The 25,820-nt window shown below is 42.8% G+C and overlaps 1 protein-coding gene across 2 annotated transcripts; it reads right to left on the bottom strand.

Annotated features, from left to right (window-relative positions):
- Nucleotides 1-545: 545 nt before the first annotated feature.
- On the bottom strand, nt 546-25,307 carry Minpp1 (multiple inositol-polyphosphate phosphatase 1). 2 transcript variants are annotated; one of them, XM_032891807.1, is made up of 5 exons: nt 24,459-25,298; nt 21,067-21,264; nt 18,352-18,449; nt 13,983-14,116; nt 546-1,876 (listed from the first exon to the last, which is right to left on the bottom strand). In XM_032891807.1, the coding sequence occupies exons 1-5, from the start codon at nt 25,075-25,077 to the stop codon at nt 1,480-1,482; spliced, it is 1,446 nt and encodes a 481-aa protein (XP_032747698.1). In that variant the 5' UTR covers nt 25,078-25,298; the 3' UTR covers nt 546-1,479. The 2 variants fall into 2 exon arrangements, with proteins under 2 accessions (XP_032747698.1, XP_032747699.1); XM_032891808.1 differs by lacking the exons at nt 13,983-14,116; nt 18,352-18,449 and having other exon boundaries at nt 1,773-1,876; nt 24,459-25,307.
- Nucleotides 25,308-25,820: the final 513 nt, after the last annotated feature.

Below are 25,820 nucleotides of genomic sequence, written 5' to 3'. Positions count from 1 at the left end.
CAAAATAGGAAGACGAAGGTTTACTGTCAAAAGAGAGCATGAAAAATCTTTTAACTGTATCCCTAAATTAGTGCAGCTTTACTGACCAAAATATTCATCTGATTAAACATTAAAATAATTAGGAAGCATTTTGATTGGTATCAAAACCATAAGCATTTTCTTTAAAATGAATCTTTACATCTTTTGCCAACGAAAATGGGGCTGAAAATGCCCTCATGCTCATCACAGCAGCTTTGTCCAGACGCATGCACAGCCTGACTATAGATATATTTTCAAAAATTCCTTTCTTCAAAAGCAAACTGTAAAACTAATGCAGCAGATTCTAGAGATTTAACTCATACGGTTTGATACGATTAACCATACATTTTCAACCCAAACCAAATCTTCTCCTTAAAAGGCAGTGGTGAAATCAAATCAGACGGCATTAAAATAGCCCATTCGCTTGAAGAACAAGGGGAGACTGCCTTACGTTGTTTAGTCAAGGCAAACACTTAGAATTCCGACCCTTTGCTATCTATGACTGAGTCTCAATGAGCAGAGATGACTTGGTAGGAAAGCCACAAGAATTTTATTTATTTATTGTAGCAAACACTTTTATGGTATTTGAAAGAACTCAAAATTTCTTTGAATCAGGTTCAAATCTCTACAATTAAATTAGGCAGATAGGTCTTTATTTAAAAAAAAAAAATCCAAACCACCAAAAGATAAACTTTATGTAAAATCAAGATATAAAAAGGGAAGCCATGATGGAACGAAAGATAATCAGGCAACAGTCAAGGAAGTCGGCTCCTTAACCAGGCTGGGCCCCATTATAACTGCGCACCTCAAACAGGTCCGAGGAAATGGAGGTGATTCTGCAAGACCTACCTGGAGGCTAAAGGCAATTACTGCAGTGTTTAAATCTTTTTGTAAATAGCATCAACAAAAATAGCCCACACTTTCAGTTTTACTTCAGCCTGGTTCTTAACATCGAGTTGATTTCCTGTCTGGATGGATACGTTATTAGACTTCCTTCTTTGTGTCCTTCGTGAAGGAGAAGGAAAGAACCCAACATGATCACTCAAGTCCCCATCTCAGTCACTCACTGCGGCTCACCCAGCTGCCACTGTGCTTTGGTATCCAACACTTTTGAAGTGTTATTTTCTAATACCATTCTACATCAGCATTTTCTTAGGTCATTAGGAAAATTTCAGCTCTGCAAACACTGGGAGGGACAGCTGTTTTGCTGAATTAGTTTTTCTGAAGAGAGCTGCTCCAGGGAGAGTCATGTCTTACCCGTATGTCCAGATTCTAAAAGAAACTATCATCTTCTGTGAAAAGACAAAAGGACCAAACTTTATTTCTCTACGCAGCCTTGGCTGGCCTGGAACTCACTATGTAGAACAGGTTGGCCTTGAGCTCACAGAGATCCTCCTGTTGCTGCCTTTAGAGTGGCTACCTATTGGCAACAAGTGCCCTCAGCAGAGCACTGATGAGTCCTCAGAGCTCGTCGGACGTGATGTTCACCTTGGGTAGGTTACATTCTTTACTAGTTTGACAGCTCTGAAGAATGTCCTGGTAGTGGTTCTTCAGATCCTCATACAAGGCAACAGTTTTCTGCGAGTGAGCCAAGGGTAACACCTTTTCATTCAGCAGCATTTGTATCTGGAATTTTTCTTGAGGGGTCTGTGCGTCTTCACAATGGTAAAGCACAAATATTAGGTTTGAAGCATACGGTACGATGTGACCACTTCGGAACTTGCGATGCACCTGCTCCTCAAAATTGTATGCTGTCAGGGGCTCCTTGTCCTTGAAGTAGCCCATGAGCGAGAGCAGGGGTAGGAGGGTCTCCGCATGACCAAACTGGAGGATGACTGGAGAAGAGACCGGCTGAGACCTTCAACGAGAAATTGAAGGGGAAACTTATAGATTCATGACATAAAATATAATACCTATGCTTAATAGTAACTAATTTTCTCATTTAAAAATGTAATCTCATCTTATTTCTTTATTTTTAATTATTACATCTAGTGTGTAAGTTAGGGGAGGCCCCCTAGTGTCCCCGTGTGTGTGCGTGCGTGCGTAGGTCAGAGACAAATGTCAGGAGGCAGGCCTCTCCTTTCAGCAGGTGTCCCAGTAGACTGAACTCGTGGTCAGACTTGCCTGGCACTTGCCTTGCTCTACCCACTGAGCATCTGGATGGCTCCGGCTTTAAGAGTTCATTCTAAGACTCTGTGTGGTTAAGATTCTGTGGGGGAGCTGAGCTACCGCACACCAAATGTTAAGTTCTAGAAATTAGGATATGGAGAGTGCTGCAAATCTACCCAAAATAGAACACAGAGTGACCATTCTGTTGACAAAGGCACTGAGGTGCGCACTTTAGCACTTCCTGTGTGGTGCTGCACAAGCTGTTTCTAGGAAGACTGATCCACGCACCGAGCGCTCCTGAGTGAATGCGTGAATGCGTGCACTTCAAGTGTTGCCTTTTATCTTTTCAGGTTTTCTTTTTCCCAGTGTTTACTTTTGTGTGTGCGCAGGCGTGTGTATGTGTGTGTCTGTGTGTACCTCTGCACATGCACAGAAGCCAGGAGAGGGTGCTGAGTGTTTGACTCTGTATTTTCCTTTGAGACCAGAGGTCTCTCCCCAAAGCCCAGGCTGCCATTTTTTAGGTGGGCCAGGACCCAGCATGCCCCAGTAATTCTGTCCCTGTCCCCACAGGGCTGAAGTAAGAGGCATTTGTGAGGATTGATACAATAAACACACACATACGTGCATGATGGGAGGAGAGTTCTGTTAAACACATCAACTACAGTCAATCTCAGTGTGACCGATCTGAATTAGAGTTTGAACCTAAGAACACATGTGCTCTACCACTTTGCTTCCTACAACCTCAGCCCCCACCCAAATTTAAATCTGAAGATCCTTTAAACTTAAACAAACGAAAAGGTCTCATTTTTTTCTGTTATATCAGCAATTTTTCAGAAGTTAAGGAATACGGTGCTTTAAAATGTTTACTGTGGGGCTAGAGAAAGGGCTCAGTAGAGCAGCACACGCTATCCTTTCACAGGGCCCAAGGTTGGTTCCCAGCATCCACATCAGGCAGCTCACAACTGCTTGCAACTCCAGCGCCCTCTTCTGGCCTCTGTGGGTACCTGCATGCATGTGTGCATACCTACACATTAATAAAAATTAAAGGTAATCTTTTTAAAAAGATCAAACTTTTAAAAAGTTAATTGGGAATTTTATGAGCAATCAAAATGATTATATGTTAGATTGATAAAGGAAGCCATGTAAACCACAAATAAATGACTGTCTTTTGCATTTGACCAAATTTAAAAATAACTTATATTTTAAAATCATTTATAACCATGAGCTTTTCTACCCACACCCCAGTTCCCGAATAACTCAGAGGCTATTTATTCATGAATAAAAGCCTAGGTCGTAAGCTAGGTGTGTTCACCAACTAGCTTGTAACTTATAATAACCAGTTTTTACTATTATAGCTTTACCTCTCCTCAGTTTCATACAGCCAACTTCCTGAGTCCAGGTGGGGAATTCTTCCCTTGACTTTCCCAGAGTCCCCCTCCCTCTTTGCCAGATGTCCCACCTTCTAATCTTGCCTCAGCTTATTGGCCATCAGGTTTTATTGACGGGTAATGCTTCCACACAGTACATAAGAGATTATCCCTACAAGTATTCTAGACAGTTGGTGGCTGGAGAGATGGCTCAGCTGTTTAGAGAACTGGCTGTTCTTCCAGAGTATCTGGGTTCTGTTCCCAGCACCCACATGATGGCTCACAACCATCTGTAACCACAATTCCAGTGACCCTAATGCCCTCTGCTGGCCTCAATGGGCATTGCACATATGTGGTAGACATACATACATACAAGCAAAACCTACATATAAAAACAAAATTGTTAAATTTGAGATGGCTTACAACAGAAAGAAAAGGTGTAGCTTTTATAAATCTATATCACCCTCTAATATAGAACAATTTTCTGCAAAAGTCCACAATATACAGAAAAAAAAAAGCACCAAAACCCAGAACTTTACATTTCTAGCAAAATGCCAGTACAAGTCAAATACCAAATCATATGACTATGATCATAGATGAAAGTAAAGACAAAATGAGAATCCTCACTAGCACTTAGACCATGACTTTGCTAATTCAAAGGTGCCTGTAGGAAGTGATAACTACTTCATAGTTCATATATTCTACAGTAACCAAGATGTTTTAATTTTATGAAATAATGTCAAGAAATGGAGGAATGAGCATGATTTCATGTGTGTGTGTGTGTGTGTGTGTGTGTGTGTGTGTGTGTGTGTGTGTGGCCCTTAATGAAGCTCAAAGCATCCAGCTGGAAGCAGAGGTTCTCGTAACTAAGAAAAAGAGAACATGGTGATGCTGCTTATATTAAAATAAAAGGTCCTGGGGTTGGGGATTTAGCTCAGTGGTAGAGCGCTTGCCTAGCAAGCAAGCGCAAGGCCCTGAGTTCAGTCCCCATCTCTGAAAAAAAGAAAAAAGAAAAATAAAATAAAATAAAAGGTCCTGAAAAAAATGCCACATTAAAGTTTGCAAGAAGCAATAAGAACCAGGCTTTTCAAAGATCCACTGGCTAATGTGGTAGTGTGGCAGAAATATCCCTCTGGCAAGGGCTAGCACCATGCTCACTTACAAGGAGAAAAGCAGGTAAGATGACAACAAGGACATGTATCTGTGGCTCACACAGAAGCACGACTGTTGAGAAACTCTCCCGTGTGAGGAGGAACCTGCTGAGGGCAGTGTCTGGAGTGGTACACAGTGAGAAAACACATGAAAACTGTTAAGATTCCATGTTTCTCCTTGTGCGTGTGGTTAAACTCGGGGCTTTGTGTGCGTGCGGCAAGCATCCTACCACCCCACACTTCCAGATCTTTCCCTGCTTTGACTTTAGAGACTGGGGATTGCCACATTGGGTCATAGCCAGTATCTCCTGGAATTCACCATTTAGCCAGGCTGCTGTCTAATATTTGATGGTTCTGTCTTCACTTCCCTGGTTCTGGGAATGCAGGCAGGCAGTGCCATGTATATCCAAAACACATACGCACGCACGCACACATGCACACATGTACTCCTTTCAAATACAACACAGAAAGAGTTCAATAGATGGCTAGGTTGAGGGTGTAAGGGTAAAAAGACAAACGGCCTACTAGCAATTAATCTGTGACTGGAAGAGCATTAAGTTAAGGTCAGGGAGGGTTCTCTATGCAGTCTGGCTGGACCTAACTCCTTCCAAGTTAGCTGCTTGTGTGCTTGGGTTGCTAGGAGTCTGCGACCATGACAGACTCTGTCATATGGCACTTCCATTAATAACAGCTCAGAACATAAAACTGCTTACATCTCAAACATAAGCTTCTCTTCATTATTTTGTTTCACATGGCCTGAATTCAACATAGTTCTCATTGGGCATCTAAGTAAGGTAAGTAACAGAGAAATAGCGAGATGACAAAGCAACCTTAACCCATCAAGTCTCTCCTAGAGAGCGGCTTTCCTGAGGGCTCTCAGAGCATAAGAAAAGCATCTGAACTGGTTCTGAGATATGACTCAAATCGCAGTAGTAATAATTCAGTTATTTTAAAATCATTAAGTTCAAACTGAGGCTCCATTATAACTAATAGTGCTCTTCTTCCCTTAGAAACAAGCATCAGTGTGCAAACTGACTTCTACTTTGCTGTTAAAAACTACTGGTAACATATCAGACAGACCTTTCTTCAATGACATCTGTGAAACATGTATTAACCTCTGAAGGGTTAATATAATCCTTAAACATCTGTTCATGCTTACACTTGCCTGCCCTTTCGTAAGACTTACTCAAATTTCTGTCTTGGGGGATGGATTTAAGTAACATAAGCATTCAATGGAAAAACTATCATTTTTCTCTTCTAAATTACACCAGAACAACAAAAGTGTGTGTGTGTGTGTGTGTGTGTGTGTGTGTTGGGGGCGGGGTAAGGACCTTCAATTATGCGTGGCTCAGTGAGTTGAGGGGTTTCTCAGGGACATACTGTGTGCTGACCATTGCCACTCCCTAGTCTTTTACTCCCTTTAAACCTTTCTTCTTCCCAACAATTTTTCTTGCTTTTTGTCTTGTTTGCTTTGTTTTTGTGACCTACTGAGTTTTACTATTTTAAAAGTTTTTGATCAGTTTCTGTTATAATCACCATTCCAAATACTTCAAACCAAGTATACAAGAGTATCTGATCTAATCTTCATCAGAAGTTATTAAAAGTATGCTCGCAGTTTTGATAAAGACTCTGACTTTTAAACAGGAGTATTTACTCTGGCTTATGTTTCAGAGGGTTTAGTCTCGTTCACTCTCCTGACCAGGCCATTGGGCAGATATTGTGCAGCAGGAGGAACCTGGCTGAGGAGAGCTGTTCACTTCACGGCCAATCAGGAAGAGAGAGAGAAAGGAGAAATCAGTAACTCCTGTAAGGAAGCAGTTAGAGTTCATTTCTAGGAACATATTGCCATTGCTCCAGTCACTAAAGTTCCATCAAGTTCTAAGCCAACTCCTGGGAATCCATTTGTTCCAGTTCACTTTCACATAGGCCCAATCACTTCATGAAAGCACCAGATGCGTAGTTTGTGCCTTGACTGTCTCCCAAGGACTGCATGAGAATGTGCCTGGGTTTCACTGTGAATCTTCACTGAGTCAGCTCTCCAGAGCCATGTTATGATGAAGTCCAAATGAAGTGATACAAATGGGATTAAATATGCCTGTGTCTGAATGAGGAAAGATCTCAGCACCTCCCTCTCTCACACAAGCACTCATACATATACATAGACAAAAGAGCGGCGTGTTGGAAAGAAGGAGACGGGACCAGAGAGAGCAGTGGGATAAATATGCCGAAGAGAGATCATGTGCCTGTGTGAAATGTACTAAGGCTGCTTTTGCGAGCATGGGCCTGTGACTACAGGCCTAGTTATGGGGCACAGCAACAGTGGCCACACCACTGGAGAATGGGTCTCCCCCGACCCCTCGATGACTGCAGCTCCTCACCTACAGGTGGAGTCTCATGCTCTACCTTATTAGACATGGGGTCTCTCCTGAATCTGCGACAGCTGGCCAGTGAGCCCTAGGACGCTGCCTTTCTCTGCCTCTCAGTGTAGGGCTGTCAGGTCCTGGTGTTGCATGGGTGCTGGGATTCAAATTCCGATCTTCATGACTCACACAGTGAACACCTTATCGGATTTGAGAAATAAGAAGTCCAGTGTATCAAGTGAATGTTACCCAGGAAGAATGTGGTTTTGTAAATCATATCCTTGTTTTAACGACAAACAACCAAACCAAATTTAATCTGAAGTCTAAAATTACATCAAGAAATGAGACTATGTATATGTTCAAAAAAGGTAAAATGCCTTAAGTAATTCAAAATGCTCAGTAGGAAAAACTAATGATTGCATGTTTTCCCTCAGGTGTATTCAGCTAGATCTTTCTAAGCTCTTAATTTATGTTTCACACGCAACTGGTATTACACAAACTATGTTTTCAAACATGATCTAAGACTATCAGATGGAGCTTTAGACAAATTCCACAATTTGCACACTTATGTAAGAGCAGAATGGTTGGAAATGCTAGAGGTAGGAGGTTTGAGAAGAAAATTATGAAAATTTATATAGATTTTGTTTACAAGTCTTCCTCTACATTTGACTGCAGTAAATCTCTGGAGAAGTACGCCTTTGGTGATGTAAGCCAGGAACTAAAATGACACAAATGTACTTTTTCTTATGTAAAAATATGTAGAAATTAAGTTCACAAGATAGAAGAACAGGGACAAAGCTCTATTACCCTCTCTACAGGTATTAGGAAGCTAGAAGAATTCTATGAAACAGTAGCTTTCAGTCAGACAAGAGTAAGAAAGAAGGCAAACAGTTGAACCCAGCACCTGCCCAGACTGTTTAACGCTTGCAGGCTGTGATGGAGGGTGGGGAGCAGAGATCGTGGCAGCCCTGAGGTGAGTGAGGTCTAGGGAGGGAACATGGCTGGAACTCATGGAGCAGATCATAGAAGAGGAAGTGCAGGGCAGGCAGGGAGCTCCAGAATCCAGAAGGGCTGCTCAAAATGCCAGCCACTATGGCACACACGAGACCACACATTCAAATCCAGGAGGAAGGCATTAGCAAAATACATTTTCAAGGCTAACAAGCCAAACTAGTAAAAGCTCAAAAGCTCAGAAGAGAGGTCTCCTGGTCAGACAACTCAGCTTAGGAGATATGAACAAAAGCAAAGAAAAGGCCAGAGAAGGCTCAACAGTTCAGCTTCCTGCTCGTCCAGGATGTGGGTTCTGTTCCCCACACCATGCTGAAGCCCACAAATGCATATAACTCCAGCTCCAAGGGATCTGACACACTCTTCTGCCATGCGCAGAAATGCACACATGCGCATATGCGTGCAAATAAAGTGAATCTTAAAAAGAGACTGAGTGCTAATGGCTTAGTGGGCACACGGATGAAACCCAGAGAGATGTACAAGTGAACTATGCGGAGATGACTTTGTGTTAGCTGTGACTTAATACAGCTGTAAAAATAGTAAAAACAACATGAGGAGTGATACCTTTAAGCTGAGTGAGATCACCTCTTTGGTCTTTGTTTACCCAGAGATGTCTCTTCCCATAAAGACTTGCATGCGACCTCCTCACTCCGATTCACCTCCCTGGGCACTTTGTTTTTTACATACATATGCTCTCACATGAACGTCCTCCCATCTGGAACATGGGTTCTTGCAGACAATTTGGATGTATGTATCTTTGCATAATCTTACTGCCTGCAAATGAACAAACACCCTTTGTGCTCAAAAATAACATGAGGACTGCTCTGTACTTATGAGATCTGTCCAGTTGTTAACAGTGGTTCTGTGGGTAGGCTTTACTTGTTATTATTCTGAGAGGGATACCTGAACATCACTGTCGAGTGTAATTATTAAAAAACAATCCACGCTATTGCTGGCTGTGCGGTGTTCTCCCCACCCCGATGGCTATCCCCAGCAGCTGTCCACCCAGTTTCCCTCAGTTCACTTGTCACCTAACCACTCACCATTTCCAGTCATCTGTCCTCTGCCGCAGCCAGTGGCAGACTGCCTCTATCCCTGGAGCCCACCCGAATCGCCTTGAATGTAAAACTCCAGAGAATCTTAGACTAGAATCAACAGATAATGTAACCACTGGGATGGACTCTATTGTCCTAAATTCATCAACTATTCCATGTTAGAGAGTTTCCAGGGTGGATTTGATTCCACCACCAGACCTAACAGTCCCCAGTCTACACGTTGCCTGCCTTACCGGCCAAAAAGGCTGTTCCTACCTCCTACCTTCCCTCTTCCCCTCTTGGACCTGAAAGGCCCGCCTCCTCCTCCTTCTTACTCAGCGATTGGCTTTTTGTTGTCTTTATTATCAAATCAATTAATTAGGGGAAAACTCTGCTACACATTATTGTATACATCAACACTAATAATAATAATAATAATAATAATAATAATAATAATAATAAAAATAATAAAAAAATAGTGAGCATTTTAAATTAACATCTAGAACACATGTTAAGTGCACTTGTTTTTCCCTGGCCTAGGAAAGGTGTTCACGACCTAGTATGATTTATTCTCCATATTATCCTTCAAACTAATAAGTAACTGACTGGGTATGCACTTGTGAGACAACGGTAATAAGCAAGTGTGTACAAACTCAGGGACATCTGCCCGCAATGTCTTATGGTACACAAATTCCACCACATCTAAGACGAGTATCCCCCATGTTTAACTTAGTTGAGAAACACTAAATATGGCTCTAAAATCAAGAGAGATCCTACCACACTACATTCGCCTTACTGATGGCCAGTTAGCCTTTTCTAGTTACCCTGATCTTGTAATTATTCACATTATTCTAATTATCCAGACTTCTGTCTCAGTCACTTTAAGCATTGTCTTTACTAGCATGCGGACAAGCAAACCTTTCTTCAGCTAGCTTTTTTAGGTTTATGTATTTCATGTATGAGTGCTCTATCTGCATGTACACGCGTGTGCCAGAAGAGAGCATCAGACCATCTTACAGATGGCTGTGAGCCACCATGTGGTTGGTGGGAATTGAACTCAGGACCTCTGGGTAGGAGAGAACTGTCTCCCTCAAGTTATCCTCTGACTTCCCCACACATGCTGAGAAATATGCATGTGCATGCACACACACACACACACACACACACACACACACACACACACACACACACGAGTGAATTGCTAAGTGTAATTTTAAAAACCCACAAGGCAATGACTAGATAAAGTGAGGAGGCTGGAGTCTAGAACGACAGTGGTCTCTCGGCTTAGCTGTCTGGGAGGCACTAAAGTAAACAGTACAGGAGAAAAAGCAGCACTGAGGATACCCCATATCCATACCACATACTACATCATACACACATACATCACACACATACAGCACCAACGATAGCTAGACATTGAGTTAGTGACTGAAGACAGAGCAGTATACTGGAAATGTCTTAAACCCACACAGGATAACAATGAAGACGTGTCTATCCAAAAAGCAGTTAGACATATGAATCTTAACTTAGGGGAACAGCCATCTTGTTTAACTCTCCCAAGATTCAGCCCATCGTCTTTCAATATACAGCACTAAAAAGATCTCGGCCCCTGAGTTACACCTCACACACAGCCCTGACTTTAAAAAAACAACCTAAAATCTGAATAAATTCCTCAGAACTTTAAGAGACCAAGCTGTCCTGTTTTAATGAATGAGCTGACAACGCAGCACTGTACAAGGGTGTTGCGGCACAATGGTTTCAATGCTGCCATCTAATGTTAAAAAGGAAGAATTACATAACCTAAAAAAAAAAATCCATTACTTACAAAGTCTGAACTACCCAAGGCATAAGAAATCATCAAAAGATACATCACTCCTGGGTAGATACACTGGAGGGATTTGCTTAGACACGCAGATGTTTAATGTCAGTAATGCCAATGTTCTCCAAAGAGGCCACACAATTTTACACTTCTGCCAGCTATGAATGAGGCTGGTCCTTCATTTTCCCCGGCTTACGGGGAAATAAAGTGGTATTTCACTAAGACACTGGTATCCTTGATGACGGATAGTAAAAACTATGCTGACCATTTTACACATGCCATCCATGGATCTTCTTTAATGAAATCCATGTAAATCTTCTGTTCGTCTCTTTTTGAGGGGAGGGGAGGACACAGGTATTCATCAATGGACTCACACTTTTTAAGCACATATCCTAGCACTACAGCTATAGCCCTTCTTTTCTACCTTAAAGGGGGGCCAGTTTCTTATTAAGTAAGATGTAGTTCTCTGAATATTTTGGATTCAAATTACTAACGTATATAAGTTTTGCAAATATTTTATATTTCCCAAATAGTACCCTTGAGAAGGACAGTTTAAAATGTGATAAGAATATTTAATGAACTTCTATTAATGGATCATGTTTTAGGTATTACATTTAAGAAAACCTCACTCAATCCAAGGTTATGAATGAGTTTAATCTCTTATAATTAGGTCATGGCTATTATTTTCTCTTTCAGAGATTTATGGTTTTAGATTGTTTAATAAAATCTGTAATTCCTTCCTATTTGAAGTATGGAGGTCTGAGTGTCTCATTTTGAGCACGGATGTCCAAGTGTCCCGGCATCAGCTGTTACCAAGTGTTACCTTCCCATCACACTGTCCTGACATGTTTGGTTGAAAACCAATGTAACATGCACAGCGTGTGTTCTTCAGCACTCGTGGGGAAGTGGCTCTGCGACTCCCCACGGACACTCACATCCACGCTGATGTGCTATTTACACATGACTTACACTGATCCTGCCATGCACTGACCACGATCCCCAGATTATTATTATAGCTACAGAAAGGTTAATACTCAGCAGAAGTCAGAGAATACTGACAGGTGAAGAGTCCATATATCCAGGACCCATGTGAATTTAGATTTGTAGTTAAATAAAAACCAAGGAGGGAACCACAGGGATATGGACAGACTACTATATATGGGTCTATTTCGTGATGTTACTGTGTCCCTCTGTCTATCTGACTAGGATTACATTACGATGTTACTGTGTCCCTCTGTCTATCCAACTAGGACTACATTACGATGTTACTGTGTCCCTCTGTCTCAGATCTGACTAGGACTACAATATGATGTTACTGTGTCCCTCTGTCTATCTGACTAGGATTATATTACGATGTTACTGTGTCCCTGTCTGACTATATTATATCTGAGGCTATATTATATCTGCCTGTTTGTGAGGCAGAGTTTTATTATATAACCCAGGATGTCCCTCAAACTCATAATTCTGTTCCAGCCTCCTAAGTGCTAGGATTCCTGGTGCACACCGTTACTCCAAGCTTCCTGTAAGTTTTCACAGAAGTATGACAAATCCTTTTGTTCTTTTTCAAAATTACTTTCATTTCTATAGATTCTTTATATTCCTGTGTGAGTTTAGAACTAACTTCTCAATTCCTACAAGGAAACTTGTGAGATTTTGATAAGACTTCCACTTAACCATAGCCAAGTGTGATGGTGTATGTTTTAATTCCAGCCCTTTGGAGGCGGGAACTGTGAGCTCAAGGCCAGCCTGCTCTATATAGTCCCAGTGCAGCCAAAGCTACATAATAAAGAGACCTTGTCTCCAAAAAAAAATTCTACTCAACCAATAGCTGGGTCTGGAGTTATTTGAAATTTAATTCTGGGGCTGGAGTTATTTGGAATTTCCTCATACTATCCTGATTTTTCAGTATACAGAAATTCTCATTTATTTTAAAACATTACTGATAAATTTTTATTACTTAAGCTTCAAAGTAGAACTAAATTATAATAGGAGCCTTACAAAGTTATTTTAGAGCCTCCTGACACAATTATAAACTTAGCATCCCTTAGACTCAACACTGAGCAAATGAACAATGATCAAACGGGAAAGGTCTGCTCTCTCGTAAATGTAGGAGCTGAAAGTAACTAGAAAACCAAACAGGAAAAGGTTAACTCCTCCCTAGGTATCGTCTTTATTTGAAACCACAGCCCACCCCCAGAAGCTTCCAGCTGGACCAGGAGATGGCTCAGCTGATGACAGGACTTGCTACAAGCCTCAAGATCATAGCCGGAACCCATGTGGTAGAGGAGAGAACCAAGTCCTGCACGCTGTCCCTTGGCATCCATACAATAAGTAAACATAGATGATTTTAAAAGATGTTTTTGGTAGCAGAAACCAAATTAATCTAATTGGGGATTTTGTTTTATTAGTTTTTCTACTCCCCTATCTCCTGTTAAACCTAAGAGCATTTTACAAATGAGTGCTGTCTGAACAAACTCAGGACATTAACTACAGTGAAGCAGCTCATTCCCAGGTTCTGCTGCCCCACTTCGGTCAACATCCGTAAACATGCATCTGTCCAATGAAACAGGGTTGCGGTTCCATCACATTTCTCTCCTGAAGCTTTTATTTCCGTTTGCTTGGTTTTGGTGCCGGAGACCTCATACCTGGTACACATTGTACCACTGACTGCACCCTCACACCCATACTTTAAAAGTAGGAATGTTAACAAAAGCTTCTTCTTTTTCTTTAAATGAGAGATTCCCTCTTAAAATAAAAACATTTTGCATATTTATAGCAGAAGCCATTTTACAACAGAAATTAGAAAAAGTCTCGGGCCACTGAGAAGTGAAGTGGAAAAAGCCCAGCGCATGCCCACAGCAAGGACCCCTGCACTGCAGTGCACACGCAGCTGCAGGGTGACTATTACAAACGGAATGTCCAGGGGGAAAAGACCGGTGTCAGGACAACACACAGTATGATTACAACGAAACTAACATACTGACTGGAAATATCAATTACTATATCAAGGTTTTATAAAAATATATTTTTTAAAAATTATACATTGTATGGTATTTTCCATAAGCTTACAAACAGCAAGCTCCACACATATTTCCACGTTTTAAAGATGTGTTTACCTTTGCTTCTGCTCAACTGCTTTGTCCAGGTGTAGAAAAATGTCCTGAAACAGGTTGCAGCTGGACCGGCTGTTAATGGCATAGCCATAACTTCGTTTCCAGTACTGTTTCAGATCATTTAAGTATTCCAGAACCTAAACAGAGACATTTCAGAAGTAATTACTATTCCGGTTCCAGAAATGGAGCAGGTTCCTGATTAATAGCAATTCTTCAGGAAAGTTACACTAACCCCACTAGAGGGCAAGCAGTACAAACTCAGCATTCACTGCCTACGACTGCTGCCCCAGGCATCTAAGGACTGGCCCCCACCACCCCTCACTCAGCAACAATGGTGGCACCAACATCTGGGTCAGGGCTAATAGGAAACAACTACTGTCCCATTTCTTCTGACTTATATTCACAGTTTATGTGAATTTTTAAGAACTTTAAGACAAGAGCTCCTAGAGAATCTTGGTGCTACTCAAAGTTTAGGAACAGAGTTAGCAGTGTGCTGGACCTCAAACAAAACACCTCCAAGTCAGCAAAAGGGGAAAAAAAAACATAATGCACAGATTTCAACATAAAAGGAACTGGGTAAAAATATATTAATCTACTGAGAAATAAAACAATAGCATGAGGGATAAAAACAGTGGCAAATGACCATTACAAATCTCCTCGTGCACACTCATGTCGTGTAAAATGCTTGAAGGTGCAGGTCCAACAGAGTTTTATAGCCGAGTGTAAGTTACCTAACTGACTTGGGGAGTTCGAGAAAACAAATAACCAGAGTCAAAGATGTAGAGAGAGGTTGAGGTTTTAAGTGCCGAGGACAGGTTTACCAGATGGCAGATCTGAATAATGGAGACTTTTATGTGAAAATCTTAAAAGACAAATGTTGACCACAGAATAGGTCCTCAGGAACACGTACAGCAAACGATGGTGCAGAGCTGTAAAACAGGCAATGAGCCGGAGAGCAGCTGGCTCTGCACCGTCTCCATAGAGACCTGCCTGCCTGCCAACGAACGGCCTTCCAGTGGCTTCTATCTTAACTATGCCATCACCACAGGAGAGCATACTGTTAGCATCTTTGTTCCTTGTGCTTATCTTGCATCAGTACGTTCAGTTCTAAGCAAATGTGCGTCATAAAACATCCACTAAAACAACTGTCTGCTAAATAACATCACAAGTGGTCCACAGGTCCTAGGATAACCGAAACCGCCCCCAGTGCTCACAACTGTGTGTGTCTCTTCATTTAAAATGTATGATACATTTAGTGTGTGTGTGTGCACACAAACAGAAGCACATCTTCGTATGGGCAGGTGCATGTCAAGAGCAGAGGGCAGAGGACGACTTGATCCAGCTCAGGTTATCGGGTTGGGTGCCAAGCACCTTTCCTAGCTGAGCCATCTCACCAACCCAACAGTGTTAATTTTCAAAGGTAAAAAAAATATGCTACGGCAGTATATTAACATCATGTGTACCCATCACCCAACTTCAACAACAATCATTTAGTCACCTGTGTTTCAACGGTGCTCTAGTTAACAATGGATTGTTCTCAAGTAAATCCCTGACACATCATATTTCATCTGAAAATTCTTCATTATGTAAATTAGGGCATAGTGTAAGTTCTAAGTGGTAACAGATAAAATTATTTTTAAGCAAATCACTGAAAAACTTTAAAAGACACTTTATATATATTTTTAAATTAATAAAAGCATGTGCACGTGCGTGTGCTTGAATGTTTGTGTGGGTGTGCACCACATTCAGGCAGAAGTCTTTGGAGACTGGACAGAGCACCAGGTCCCCACAATTAAAGAAGGCTACGAGCCCGTGTGGGTGAGTCTCAGTGCTCTGCAAGCACTGTGAGTGCTCGTTAACTCATGGTTGCTAATATGAGTTCTTAATTACACAGAGTAAAAGGTAAAACCCACAATACAGAAACCTGGCAGGTGACATTCTCATCAACTGATCAAACTTATCAAGGATGTGACAAAGTGACATAATTCTTTGTGATGGGATACATTTAGAAGGATTTCAGGTTGTATCTTATCAAAAATGTTTAATCTGAATTTATGTTTAGTAAAAATTCTGCAGAAGAAAAAAAAAAAAGCCTAGATCCCTGCGGCTGCCGTGCACGGCAGATGAAAGAAAACTGGAGTGCCTGTCTAGACGGAATGAGTCTGGACACACCACCAAATGGATCAGAGATCCACAAAGAGACTTTGAACTTAAGGACAGCAGCTATAGAGGGCTGTAGTAAGACGCCGTTCGTTGTATGGTGTAGTTGTGATATATACTGATATATATATATATCTGAAAACGTGATATAAAGGGCCATCTATCTACAGTCATGGAGGAGAATGATCGTGTTTAGATGCACAAGTGCTTAACACTTCTATCAATTTGAAACTTTCTGGAACAAAAAAGAGGGAGGACTCATAGCAATAAAGAGATAAGTAATTCTAAAAAGAAAAAGAGACTTCTTTAACATCAGAAGTTCCAGGGGCACCCTGAGGTGTTTCAGATGTGGTGTCAGGTTTTGCTGTACATCAAGTCACCTGCTAGAAGGGAAAAGATGTACAGATTAAGAAGACAAGAAGTGCACAAGGGTGGTCAAGGAATGCACACATGGGTGACCACAGAGGCAGGTTATGACCACTTCAAGTGGAAGTGGGTGTGGTCAGTCGTTATTGGGATCACATGGACAAAGCCACTCAGAACAGGAAGGAGGCAGCCGGCAGGCAGCCAACTGAATCACATCCTAAACATTTCAACGATTATGGCAACCTGGGCAAACAAGTAAAATGACAATTTTCTTTTGTCAAAATTTATCATCATCTCCTCCTGACCGTCCCCTGGACCCATGCAGCTTGAGGAGCGAGGAGAGGAGATATTTTCACATACATGAACAGTGACCAGAGATTTCTTTATACTTATGGTAAAATTATTAATGGTGCTCTTTTCATTTTAAACGTGCCCCGCCAAAGGTGGAACGAGGGAGAGGAAAGAAGTCTAAAGGGAGCAGAGGGTGGGAAATGAAAGTGGGAAACAGGGAGAAGACAAATATCTCATGCTTTCAGATACGGAAACCAGAAAATTGGCTGAGGTGGGCAAAGAGAAGTGGGAGGAGGAACAGAAGAGGGCAGAAGGAAGGGGGAAGCAAGGTAAGTAATGACTTCTATGTAGATGTCATAACCAAACCTGTTCTTTTGTATAACTAAAAGGCTAGAACATGAAACAGGGCACCGGGAAGGTGGTGCAGACTCAGGTCTGAGGTAACCGGCTTTATAACGGCCTCAACAGTCCTCCCAGCAGCAGCGTTTTATTGGGATGAAGGGAGGGCATCTGGACATCATGGCACTGGGTTCTATCTCCACAAAACACCTCCTGCAAATGGAGTAGAAGGTTCTAGAGACAAATCCTGTGTCTATCCAGAATAGGGCATACTAAAGGGAGGAAGGCTGAGAATCTAAGTAATAAGTCTGGAGCCCAACGCAAGAGGTTACTGGGGGTGAGAAGTAGTCACCCGGCCTGACGCAGCACAGAGGGGAAGAAACAGCACCTGTGGACCCTGGCTCTCAGCATCCCACAGCAGCCGTACACTGAGCATCCTTCACTCCTCTCAACTCTGCCGTGAGCCCCTCCTCACTGCTACAAGAACCATGGCAGGACCTTTGACATGCTGCTGGTCATCTAAGCCTCCTCAAAACAAAGCTTGAAATCCACTCTATTTGGCAGGGAGTGTATTTCTTTAAAATTTAAGTCAATCTGGAAGCAATTCTTGATTCCCATGTGAAACACTGACATTTCACATGTGTGTAAGGGTAGCTAAGGTCCACAAGTTTATAACCCTGGACAACGCAAAACACTTTCCTACTCCACCCTTTCCAGATCCCAGCACTCACGAATCAGGCAAAATGTAGTCCCTTAAGATCATCAGAGGTCTTTCTATACTCCTTAAAAGTCTACACATCAGGGGAAAACAAGGGAACTGAAATGAACCATGGCCACCAGCAGGGGGAGCAGGCGCACCTTAGTAAAATATCAGAACTTGGTTTCTCATGAAAAGTAATTAGGGACCAATCAGGTCTGTGGAAAACGGTTCTCCCTCAGCTCACTCAGTTTTATATTAGCCCACCACCTCTCCCCATAGTCGGGTTTTAATTGGGATGGAGGGGGCACCACTTAGAAATAAAGTTACCATTTTTCTGAGTTCTATGAACCCAAGTAAGCATTTGTCTCTCCTTACTTAGCAGATTAGGTGTTAGTCCCGGGCAGTTTATATCCCCTAATCCTACTGATGTTCTAGAAAGCTGCTTTAAGAAATAACAAGAAAAATTTCAAATAACGACCAAAAGCCACGAGGAGAAGATACAAACAAAACACTCACCTTCGCGTCATCTACGTCAAACACATCGCACCAGGGAGAATGGACACCTTGAATTGCCAGGTCAAACGAACAGGTGAAAAAGGCTACCTGAATTAAGTCTGGGGAAGAAAACAGGTAAGGTTTGTGGGGTTTTAGTTTCCTTGGGCTTTTGAAGTCTATATACCCATAGAATGCTACAAGCACGGTTACACACACAGCTGAAAAAAACCCGAGTTGTTGGAGAAGAGGCTCTGGAGGATGAGCGCCTGCACGTCGCCAACGGACGCTGCACCACTGAGGGCATCGTGCAGCGGACCGTTCAGTCAACGAGACTGTGGAGCGCTCTGCGAATGCTCACTGTTTCAGTTCTGAACTAGTTGGTTGCTAAGTGCGTGCTGCCTAGCAAACCCTACAAAGGTCAGCCCGGTGACTTATTAAACAGGACTTGATATCGATAACTTCAGAGGGATGGAAAAGGAGCACTGGGGTCTTGCTGAGTCCTCGACTTGAACATTAATAATGACAAAGAATATTTACTATCTGTTTTTAAAACTACACAGTAGTTCATCTTATAACTACTAAGTACATAACCAGAGACACAAAAACACTGTGCGAGAGGACCATGGAGGACTGAGCAGGAAGAACAGAATGGAGGGCGGGAGGAAGACGCCCACTCCCAGCCGAGCACAGGAAAGGACAACCCCAAACCAGCAAGGGGGCCGGATGGGTGGCTCGGCAGTGACATCGGCTTTTCACACTTAGCTGGCCAAGGAACCTCAGCAGCGGTCAGGTAAAGACCAGGGGTTGTTAGTCTGCTAACTGCTGTACTTTAGACACAAATGGGTGCTAAAGTAGGGACAGGTGAGTGAGTGCTTTGGGCTTCAAAAGGAAACCTTGGTCAACACAAGCCAAGCACTGTGTTCGCTGATACACGGAGGGAAGAGATGAGATGAGGTACAAACGGTAGGCGCTGTTCCCGTTACTCTGATTTCTAGCCCATTTTACTGTTTTCTTTTTTTCTTTCCCAAAGGAAAATGGGACCAACGTTAATTAATTGATATTACATGCATTCCATATCAGTTCAGTTTAAAGATTTCTGAGGTAATATATTTAACAATAACAACTACAAAACCAAAATAATACACTTTGGGGTTAGAAAGATTGAACAGCAATTAAAAACCCTGGCTGCTCTTATGAGGACCTGAGTTCTATTCCCATCACCCTCATAGCAGCTCACAATGCTCCTTCACAGATTCCAGAAGACCTAACCTCCTCCTCTGGCCTCCACGGACACCAAGCACCACATGAGCGAGCGAGTGAGCAAGCAAGCACAAACACGCACACGCACACACACACACACACACACACACACACACACACATCTTTTAAAAGGGGCTGGAGAGATGGCTCAGGGGTTAAGAGCACTGACTGCTCTTCCAGAGGTCCTGAGTTCAGTTCCCAACAACCACATGGTGGCTCACAACCATCTGTAATGGGATCTGATGCCCTCTTCTGGTGTCTGAGGACAGCTACAGTGTACTCATACATTAAATAAATAAATCTTTTTTAAAAGATGTATTTCACTAGGAATAGACATAAAAGCGATTGGAAACATTTCCTAATGCCTAATAAGTCAGCGTGGCTTGTTGATACTGTACATGTCTGCTGACATGACAAGGCTCCTCTGTCTCAGGTCAAGCTCAGACTAGGAGGTGGTATATCCTATAACCAGAAACTTATGACAGACAAACAAGACACGTCACCAAGCCAGGCATGGGAGAGTTTAACCTTTCCCTCTTACCAATATGACCTTCTAGTCTTCTGGAAACTAGTCCACAGTGTGAGACATATTATCACTTCTCTACCTATTAGTATGCACCAACATCCATAATAAGCTATAAAGTTCTAGAAAATAAGAAAAAAACTCCATTTTCTTAATTTTCTACTGCTAGGTGAGATGTGCCCTGCTTCCTCTTGCGGTCATTTGCTTCCACTCTCCAAAGTGTCTCCTATCAACGACAAACCCAGGCAAGCACTCCACTACAGCTGTTCAAGAGACAGAATACCCATGTCCTTGGGATCTCTACAATTAAGGCTGCAAGCCCCAGCTGACTTTTAACTTACTAAAACCTACCATCCTCCCACTAACATGCAGTCCTAAAGTTTCTCAAAACTAAAGGATTTATACAATTTTTAACTTGAGTTATTTTACTAAGAGATAATTCAGAAAAGCAAACTTTTAAATTATAAGTAATCCTTAGAAATGATGCTCTCAGGAAAAAGAAAAAAACTCCACATTTAAGAACCTTGCATAAAATATCCAATAAAAAAAAAAAGGGAAAAAATTTAAAGTGGAGAAAAAAACGACTATAGTATGTGATAATTAAACCAGGTGATTAGTATATTCAACACTTCAAACATGTATCATTGCTTTCTATGGAGAATATTCAACATTATCTCTTCTAGTTATTTTAAAAAACTATCATATTTCTTCCATCTTGCCAAACTTGAAATAATCAAATTTGATATTTTTTAAAAAAAGAACCTTCCAAAATAATTTATAAAAGATTTAGAGAAATGAAAATAAAATTAAGTGCCTGGTATATTTTCCTGACCCAAGACATAATATTTAGTTAACATAAACTTAAGTATGGACCTTTAAGAAGAGTAACTTCATGTTTGTTTGCTTGTTTTACATTTAACCAGAATTTAAATGAAATACAACATATATATTACCTGCATTTAAATTGTTCACTGGCACTTGCAAAGCCGCTGCAACTTTCTTTAAAACTGTCTGCATTTCTGGCCCGGTTTTGAAGGCTTCCACATGATAAAGAGCCGTGGCGTTTCTTTCAACTTCGGTTAAAAACTTCTCACAGTGATCGAAGAACCTCATTAGCTTATCATTAACTCTCGGAGGGTCACACTCCATGTCTGAAGAGAAAAGAGTACACACATGTAAATCACCGGCACGAGTGACAATTTCAAATTACTGAAAGTGTAAAGTGTGGAAAGGGGACACTTAACAAAGGACTAAGCTGTGTCTGAGAGGACAACAAAAAGAAAAGCACTGACCAAGAGCAGGGGTACAGAGTGGAGGCCAGAAGAGGAGGTCAGAGTCTGGGGAGCTGGAGGTAGATGGTGTGAGCGCCTGATAGGGGTACTGGGAATGGAACTTGAGTCCCCTGCAAGAGCAGTAGTCTCTCTAATCGCACAGTCCTCTCCTCAAAGAGAATGATGTCTTGCTATTTTTCATTCATTCATTCATTCATTCATTCATTCATTCATTCATTTATTCATTTGATTTGGGAATCAAACTCAGGAACGTTGTACGCGAGGCCAACTCTAGCCACTAAGCTATGTCCCCAGCACAGCATCTTCATTTATAACAATTTTAATGCACGAGCAGATATCTTAGAAAAGGCTTTTGAAAAGTAGACCGGAAATAAAAGACTTAAAGCAATGCTATACAAGGAAATAATATACACAACAGTAAATATTTTCCTAAAACAAGAGTAACTAGGGACGCATAAAAATGCAAAACTGTTACTAAGTATTGTTTCCCTCCAGCCAGGCCCCTTTCCGGATTTCAGGTGGAGAATTCACAGCTCTGATTCTCCTTGCTGAGCAAAACTCCAAGTGGAGCTTTAATTTTCTCGGTTAACTTTTCCAAGCTGTCTTGCTTTACAAAATATTCTGTTTTGACATAATCTACAAAACAGAGCAAAGCAACATTAATGTTTCAGGTCTGCTGTTTCCTTTCAGAAGCCTGCCTCTGGTAGGCTCACCATCTGAGAGGCTGAAGCGCTCAGATGCCTTCCCGGTTAGCATTCACTGCTACATTATTTCCACAAGTTGGCAACAAATATTTACTGGAAAAGCATTCATTATCATGCTTCAACTGTTGGGGCCTTTTCCCTATTATACTCAAAACATCACCATCATCATTCTCCCAGGAGGAAAAGAACACTATTGTTTCTGTGTCTGAACATGGAAAACAAGTTAGATGACATACATCATGTTCATAATGTGCAAAACTACAAATACATATGTAAATATAATCCCCTGAATGGTACTTCTGTCTACACTAATTGACAACTGGATTATAGTTCCTACAGAAACATCCCGAATTAGAGAATTCTGTCATCTTCTTCTATGGCCCCAAAGAACCTGCCATTATCAAATCCCACTGTTCTGTGTCTATGAAAACCTAAAAGTCTTTCTCAAAAGCCCAGATGTACACAATGGGCAAGCCAACCATCTCAGATGACAAGAGAGTGAGTTTACTCTGTGACTGAAACAATGACGGATACCTTTACCTTGAGCTGCTCTGATCACTGGCTTTGACTCTTGGGGCAAAGCCAATCTTCACAATACAATCTGAGGACGGAAATTCATTTAGCCAAGAAAGTCCAATATATATTTACCCGGCACACACTGTGCTTTAAAAAAAAAAAAAATCACTGGTATTCATCTAGTGTGCAACTGGCAGGACTCAGTTCTCCCTTTCACAACGTAACCTGGGATCCAACTCAGCATGTGAGGCTTGGCTGCAAGCAGGTTAGGACCTGCTGAGCCATCTCATCAGCCTGCTGTGCTATTTTAAATGTTCTACTTTTGACAGTCGGGTTAATTTGAATGGATTTAGGAAGATGTTCACTCAATCTAATGAAAGAAATGTAGCCATAATTAAAAAGCACACTCAACAAATAAGCATACAAGCATCAACTAGCTGAGTTATTCCAAGTAGTGACAAGACACACAACAATGGGGAACTCTCTAGAGGTGTTTAAGTATTAGGGAAGAAAGGGGAAACTGAGTTTTTCTCAGGTGTTTGAGTCTTTGACGGCTAATGTTCCTCGATTTGGTTCTCTGGCGTTCATACTGATAAGCAGTTGCTAACACTTATCCACCCCTTGGCACGGAAACATTTGGAAACGTTACATGCCATTTTCATCAGGTTATGCTGCAGGGTTAAGTACAGGGCACACCTATGTGCAGCGGTTGAGAGCATGCTCTACATCCGATTTCTTAGATCCATGTCTAGCTGTATGAAAATCTACCAATTATCTGGTACTTTTTGTTTCATTGCTTCATCCATGCGGCTGGCAGGGGACACAATTATCGACTTCATAAAGCAGTGGTATGGGTTCAATGTGAAGTATGCTCGGCATACAAAAAGCATTAACACTTGCTGTAATAGCTAAAAACATTTTCGGAAGGAAAACTCACCACTCTACAAAAGCCACGAACCTGGACACTGGGCCTGACTAGTTCACAACTACGTAAGGGGTGGTGAAAGGGAAGCACTCTTGGCTTCTTCACCTATGAAATGAGGATTCCACTACGTGTGCCCCCAAATCCCGAAGCAGTATAATAATGACGAAATAAGTTGGTAGGTGATGCTTGTGACCACGGACCACAGCTACAGTAAACACAAGAATGAAACGGGGCACCCTAACCCTAAGTAAGGCATAAAGAGGCTTTGAGGAGCAGCTTCCTAAAACACCTTGTAAATGTCGAAACTCAGGAAAAGACGATGGGGTTAAGAAAAAAAAAAAAAAAAAAAGTCAAACTGGGCATGGTGACACCGCCTTTGATCACAGCATTTTCCCAGGCAGAGAAAGGTGGTGGATCTCTGTGAGTTTGAAGCCAGCCTAATCTACAAAGCAAGTCCAGGACAACCAACCAGGGCTGAAAAATGCTGTCTCGAAAAACAAAACAAAACAAAACAACCAATTCTCATAAGTAGTTGAGGAGGAAGAAAGTTCTATATAATTTGAAAGAGTGTGCCCAGTTGTTAAACTACTAGCCAAGAAGGGAAAAGAAGCGAGGTTGGCACTCAGAGGGATAGCGCGATTTGAGAATGGGTAATGTAAAACTGGGAGCGAACTTTTCCTCCCCTCCTTCCAGCTGGATCGCCAGCGTCCCCTACTGCGCCCTCACGCAGAAAATGCTAGGAATTCGCCTCTGATGAGTGAATGAACTCATTCATAAAACAACAGAGACAGGCAAGTCCACATCCTGTGCCCCGAGAACGCAAGTCAGAAAGGGGGGTGAAAAAAAGGGACCCAAGCAGAGGCTGGGTTGGGGGTCCGAAGTCTGAGGAAGGCGGGGCGCGCTGTCACCTGAGACGTCGGGAGGTGGCAATCCTGGGTGGTAATGTTGCCACAACCCTTGGAGGAAGGCGGCGCTGCTGTCCACACAGCGGTGCTTGGAGCTGGTGATCAGCCGCAGGCGGCCGTAGTTCTCCCGGCAGAAGAGGTCAGGGAAGAGGGCGGCCAGACGCAGGGCCAGCTGTCGCATGTCCTGCCGCCCCTTCTCCACCAGCTGCCCGTCCATCCAGTCATCGTACCACAGCGGCCACTGGTCCAGAGCGGCGGCCACTCGGCTCCCTCCATCCACGGACTCGCGGGTCTGCAGCAGCCCCCGCAGCTGCCTCAGCTTGCGGATCTGCTTGGTCGTAGGGTAGCGGGTGCCGTGACGGATGAGGGCGACCAGCTGCACCGGGGTGCAAGTCCCCGCCAGCAGCTCCGGGTCCCGCCGCGGCGCCACCGGGTCGCCCAGCAGCCAGGGGTTGACATCTTCGTAGCGTGTCTTCGTGCCGAAGTAGGGGCTAAGCACCGAAGCCACCGGGTCGCCGCGCCCCGGGAGAGAGCAGCGCGCGAACGACGAGAGCAGCGCCGCAGCCAGGACCGCGGCGAGGGCTACCGAGGCCGAGAGGTGGCTGCGCGCGCCGCGAAGCATCGTGGCCAGGGGACCGCGGAGGGCGGTGCACCGCTGCCGACCCCCACTTCCGGATCCGCCGGCGGGGGCGGGAGCAGAACGCGCTTCCGGATGGGGACCTCTGAATGCGAGCGTGATCTCCGAGCGAGTGTGGCCGACGGTCTCGAAACCTCGGTGTGGGCCGGTGAAGAGGCGGAAAAGTCCGAGGAGCGCGCGACACCGGGCACAGGTGGAGCCGGCGTCAGCTGACCGCGGCGTGTGGGCGACTGTCGGGCAGCTTGGCGCCTCAGGATCCGACGTCAAAGATTCCTGAGCTGTTTTATGGTGTAGTAAAGGAGACAACACCAATTTTTTTTTTTTAAATAGGTAGTCCGGGTTCTACCAAAAGAGAACCTTTAGGAGATGGCTTTTGTCTTGTCCTTGACTGGGTGTTTTCAAAATGTGACCCCAGAACGATCAGTTGCAAGACCACTCCAGAAAAGACATCTATGGCTTTTGTTTACAAGATACCTCCGGAAGCACATCCCCCGCCCCCTCCTTGTTAGAGTTTAAAAATTAAACAGGACACCTCAGAGCATGAATTTGGAAAAGGGCTTCTTCAGAAATTTAAATACTGAGCTTTAGTATGATTTTAATGTAGACTAGAGCTGACACAACACCTCAAAATCGTGTGCTTGTTTATGCCTAAGGCCATTTAGAGAGTAGAAACAGCCGTCCTTATAATTTGGGGACAGTGAATCATGGCCTAAAAGATGCACTCCATT

This window comes from Rattus rattus, chromosome 2 (assembly GCF_011064425.1).
Source record: "Rattus rattus isolate New Zealand chromosome 2, Rrattus_CSIRO_v1, whole genome shotgun sequence".
Taxonomy (NCBI): Eukaryota; Metazoa; Chordata; class Mammalia; order Rodentia; family Muridae; genus Rattus; species Rattus rattus.
The sequence above is the reverse complement of the archived record's forward strand: the minus strand, read 5'-3'. Positions and strand labels throughout refer to the sequence as shown.

What these genes read in the sequence shown, in the direction of transcription:
- Minpp1 (XM_032891807.1), bottom strand. Translation starts at nt 25,077, where the DNA reads ATGCTTCGCGGCGCGCGCAGCCACCTCTCGGCCTCGGTAGCCCTCGCC. An exon ending in GCCACCTCCCGACGTCTCAG is followed by an intron (nt 21,265 to 24,458) that starts GTGACAGCGCGC and finishes TTTTCTCTTCAG; the next exon opens with ACATGGAGTGTGACCCTCCG. An exon ending in TTGACGTAGATGACGCGAAG is followed by an intron (nt 14,117 to 18,351) that starts GTGAGTGTTTTG and finishes GTCTCTGTTTAG; the next exon opens with GTTCTGGAATACTTAAATGA.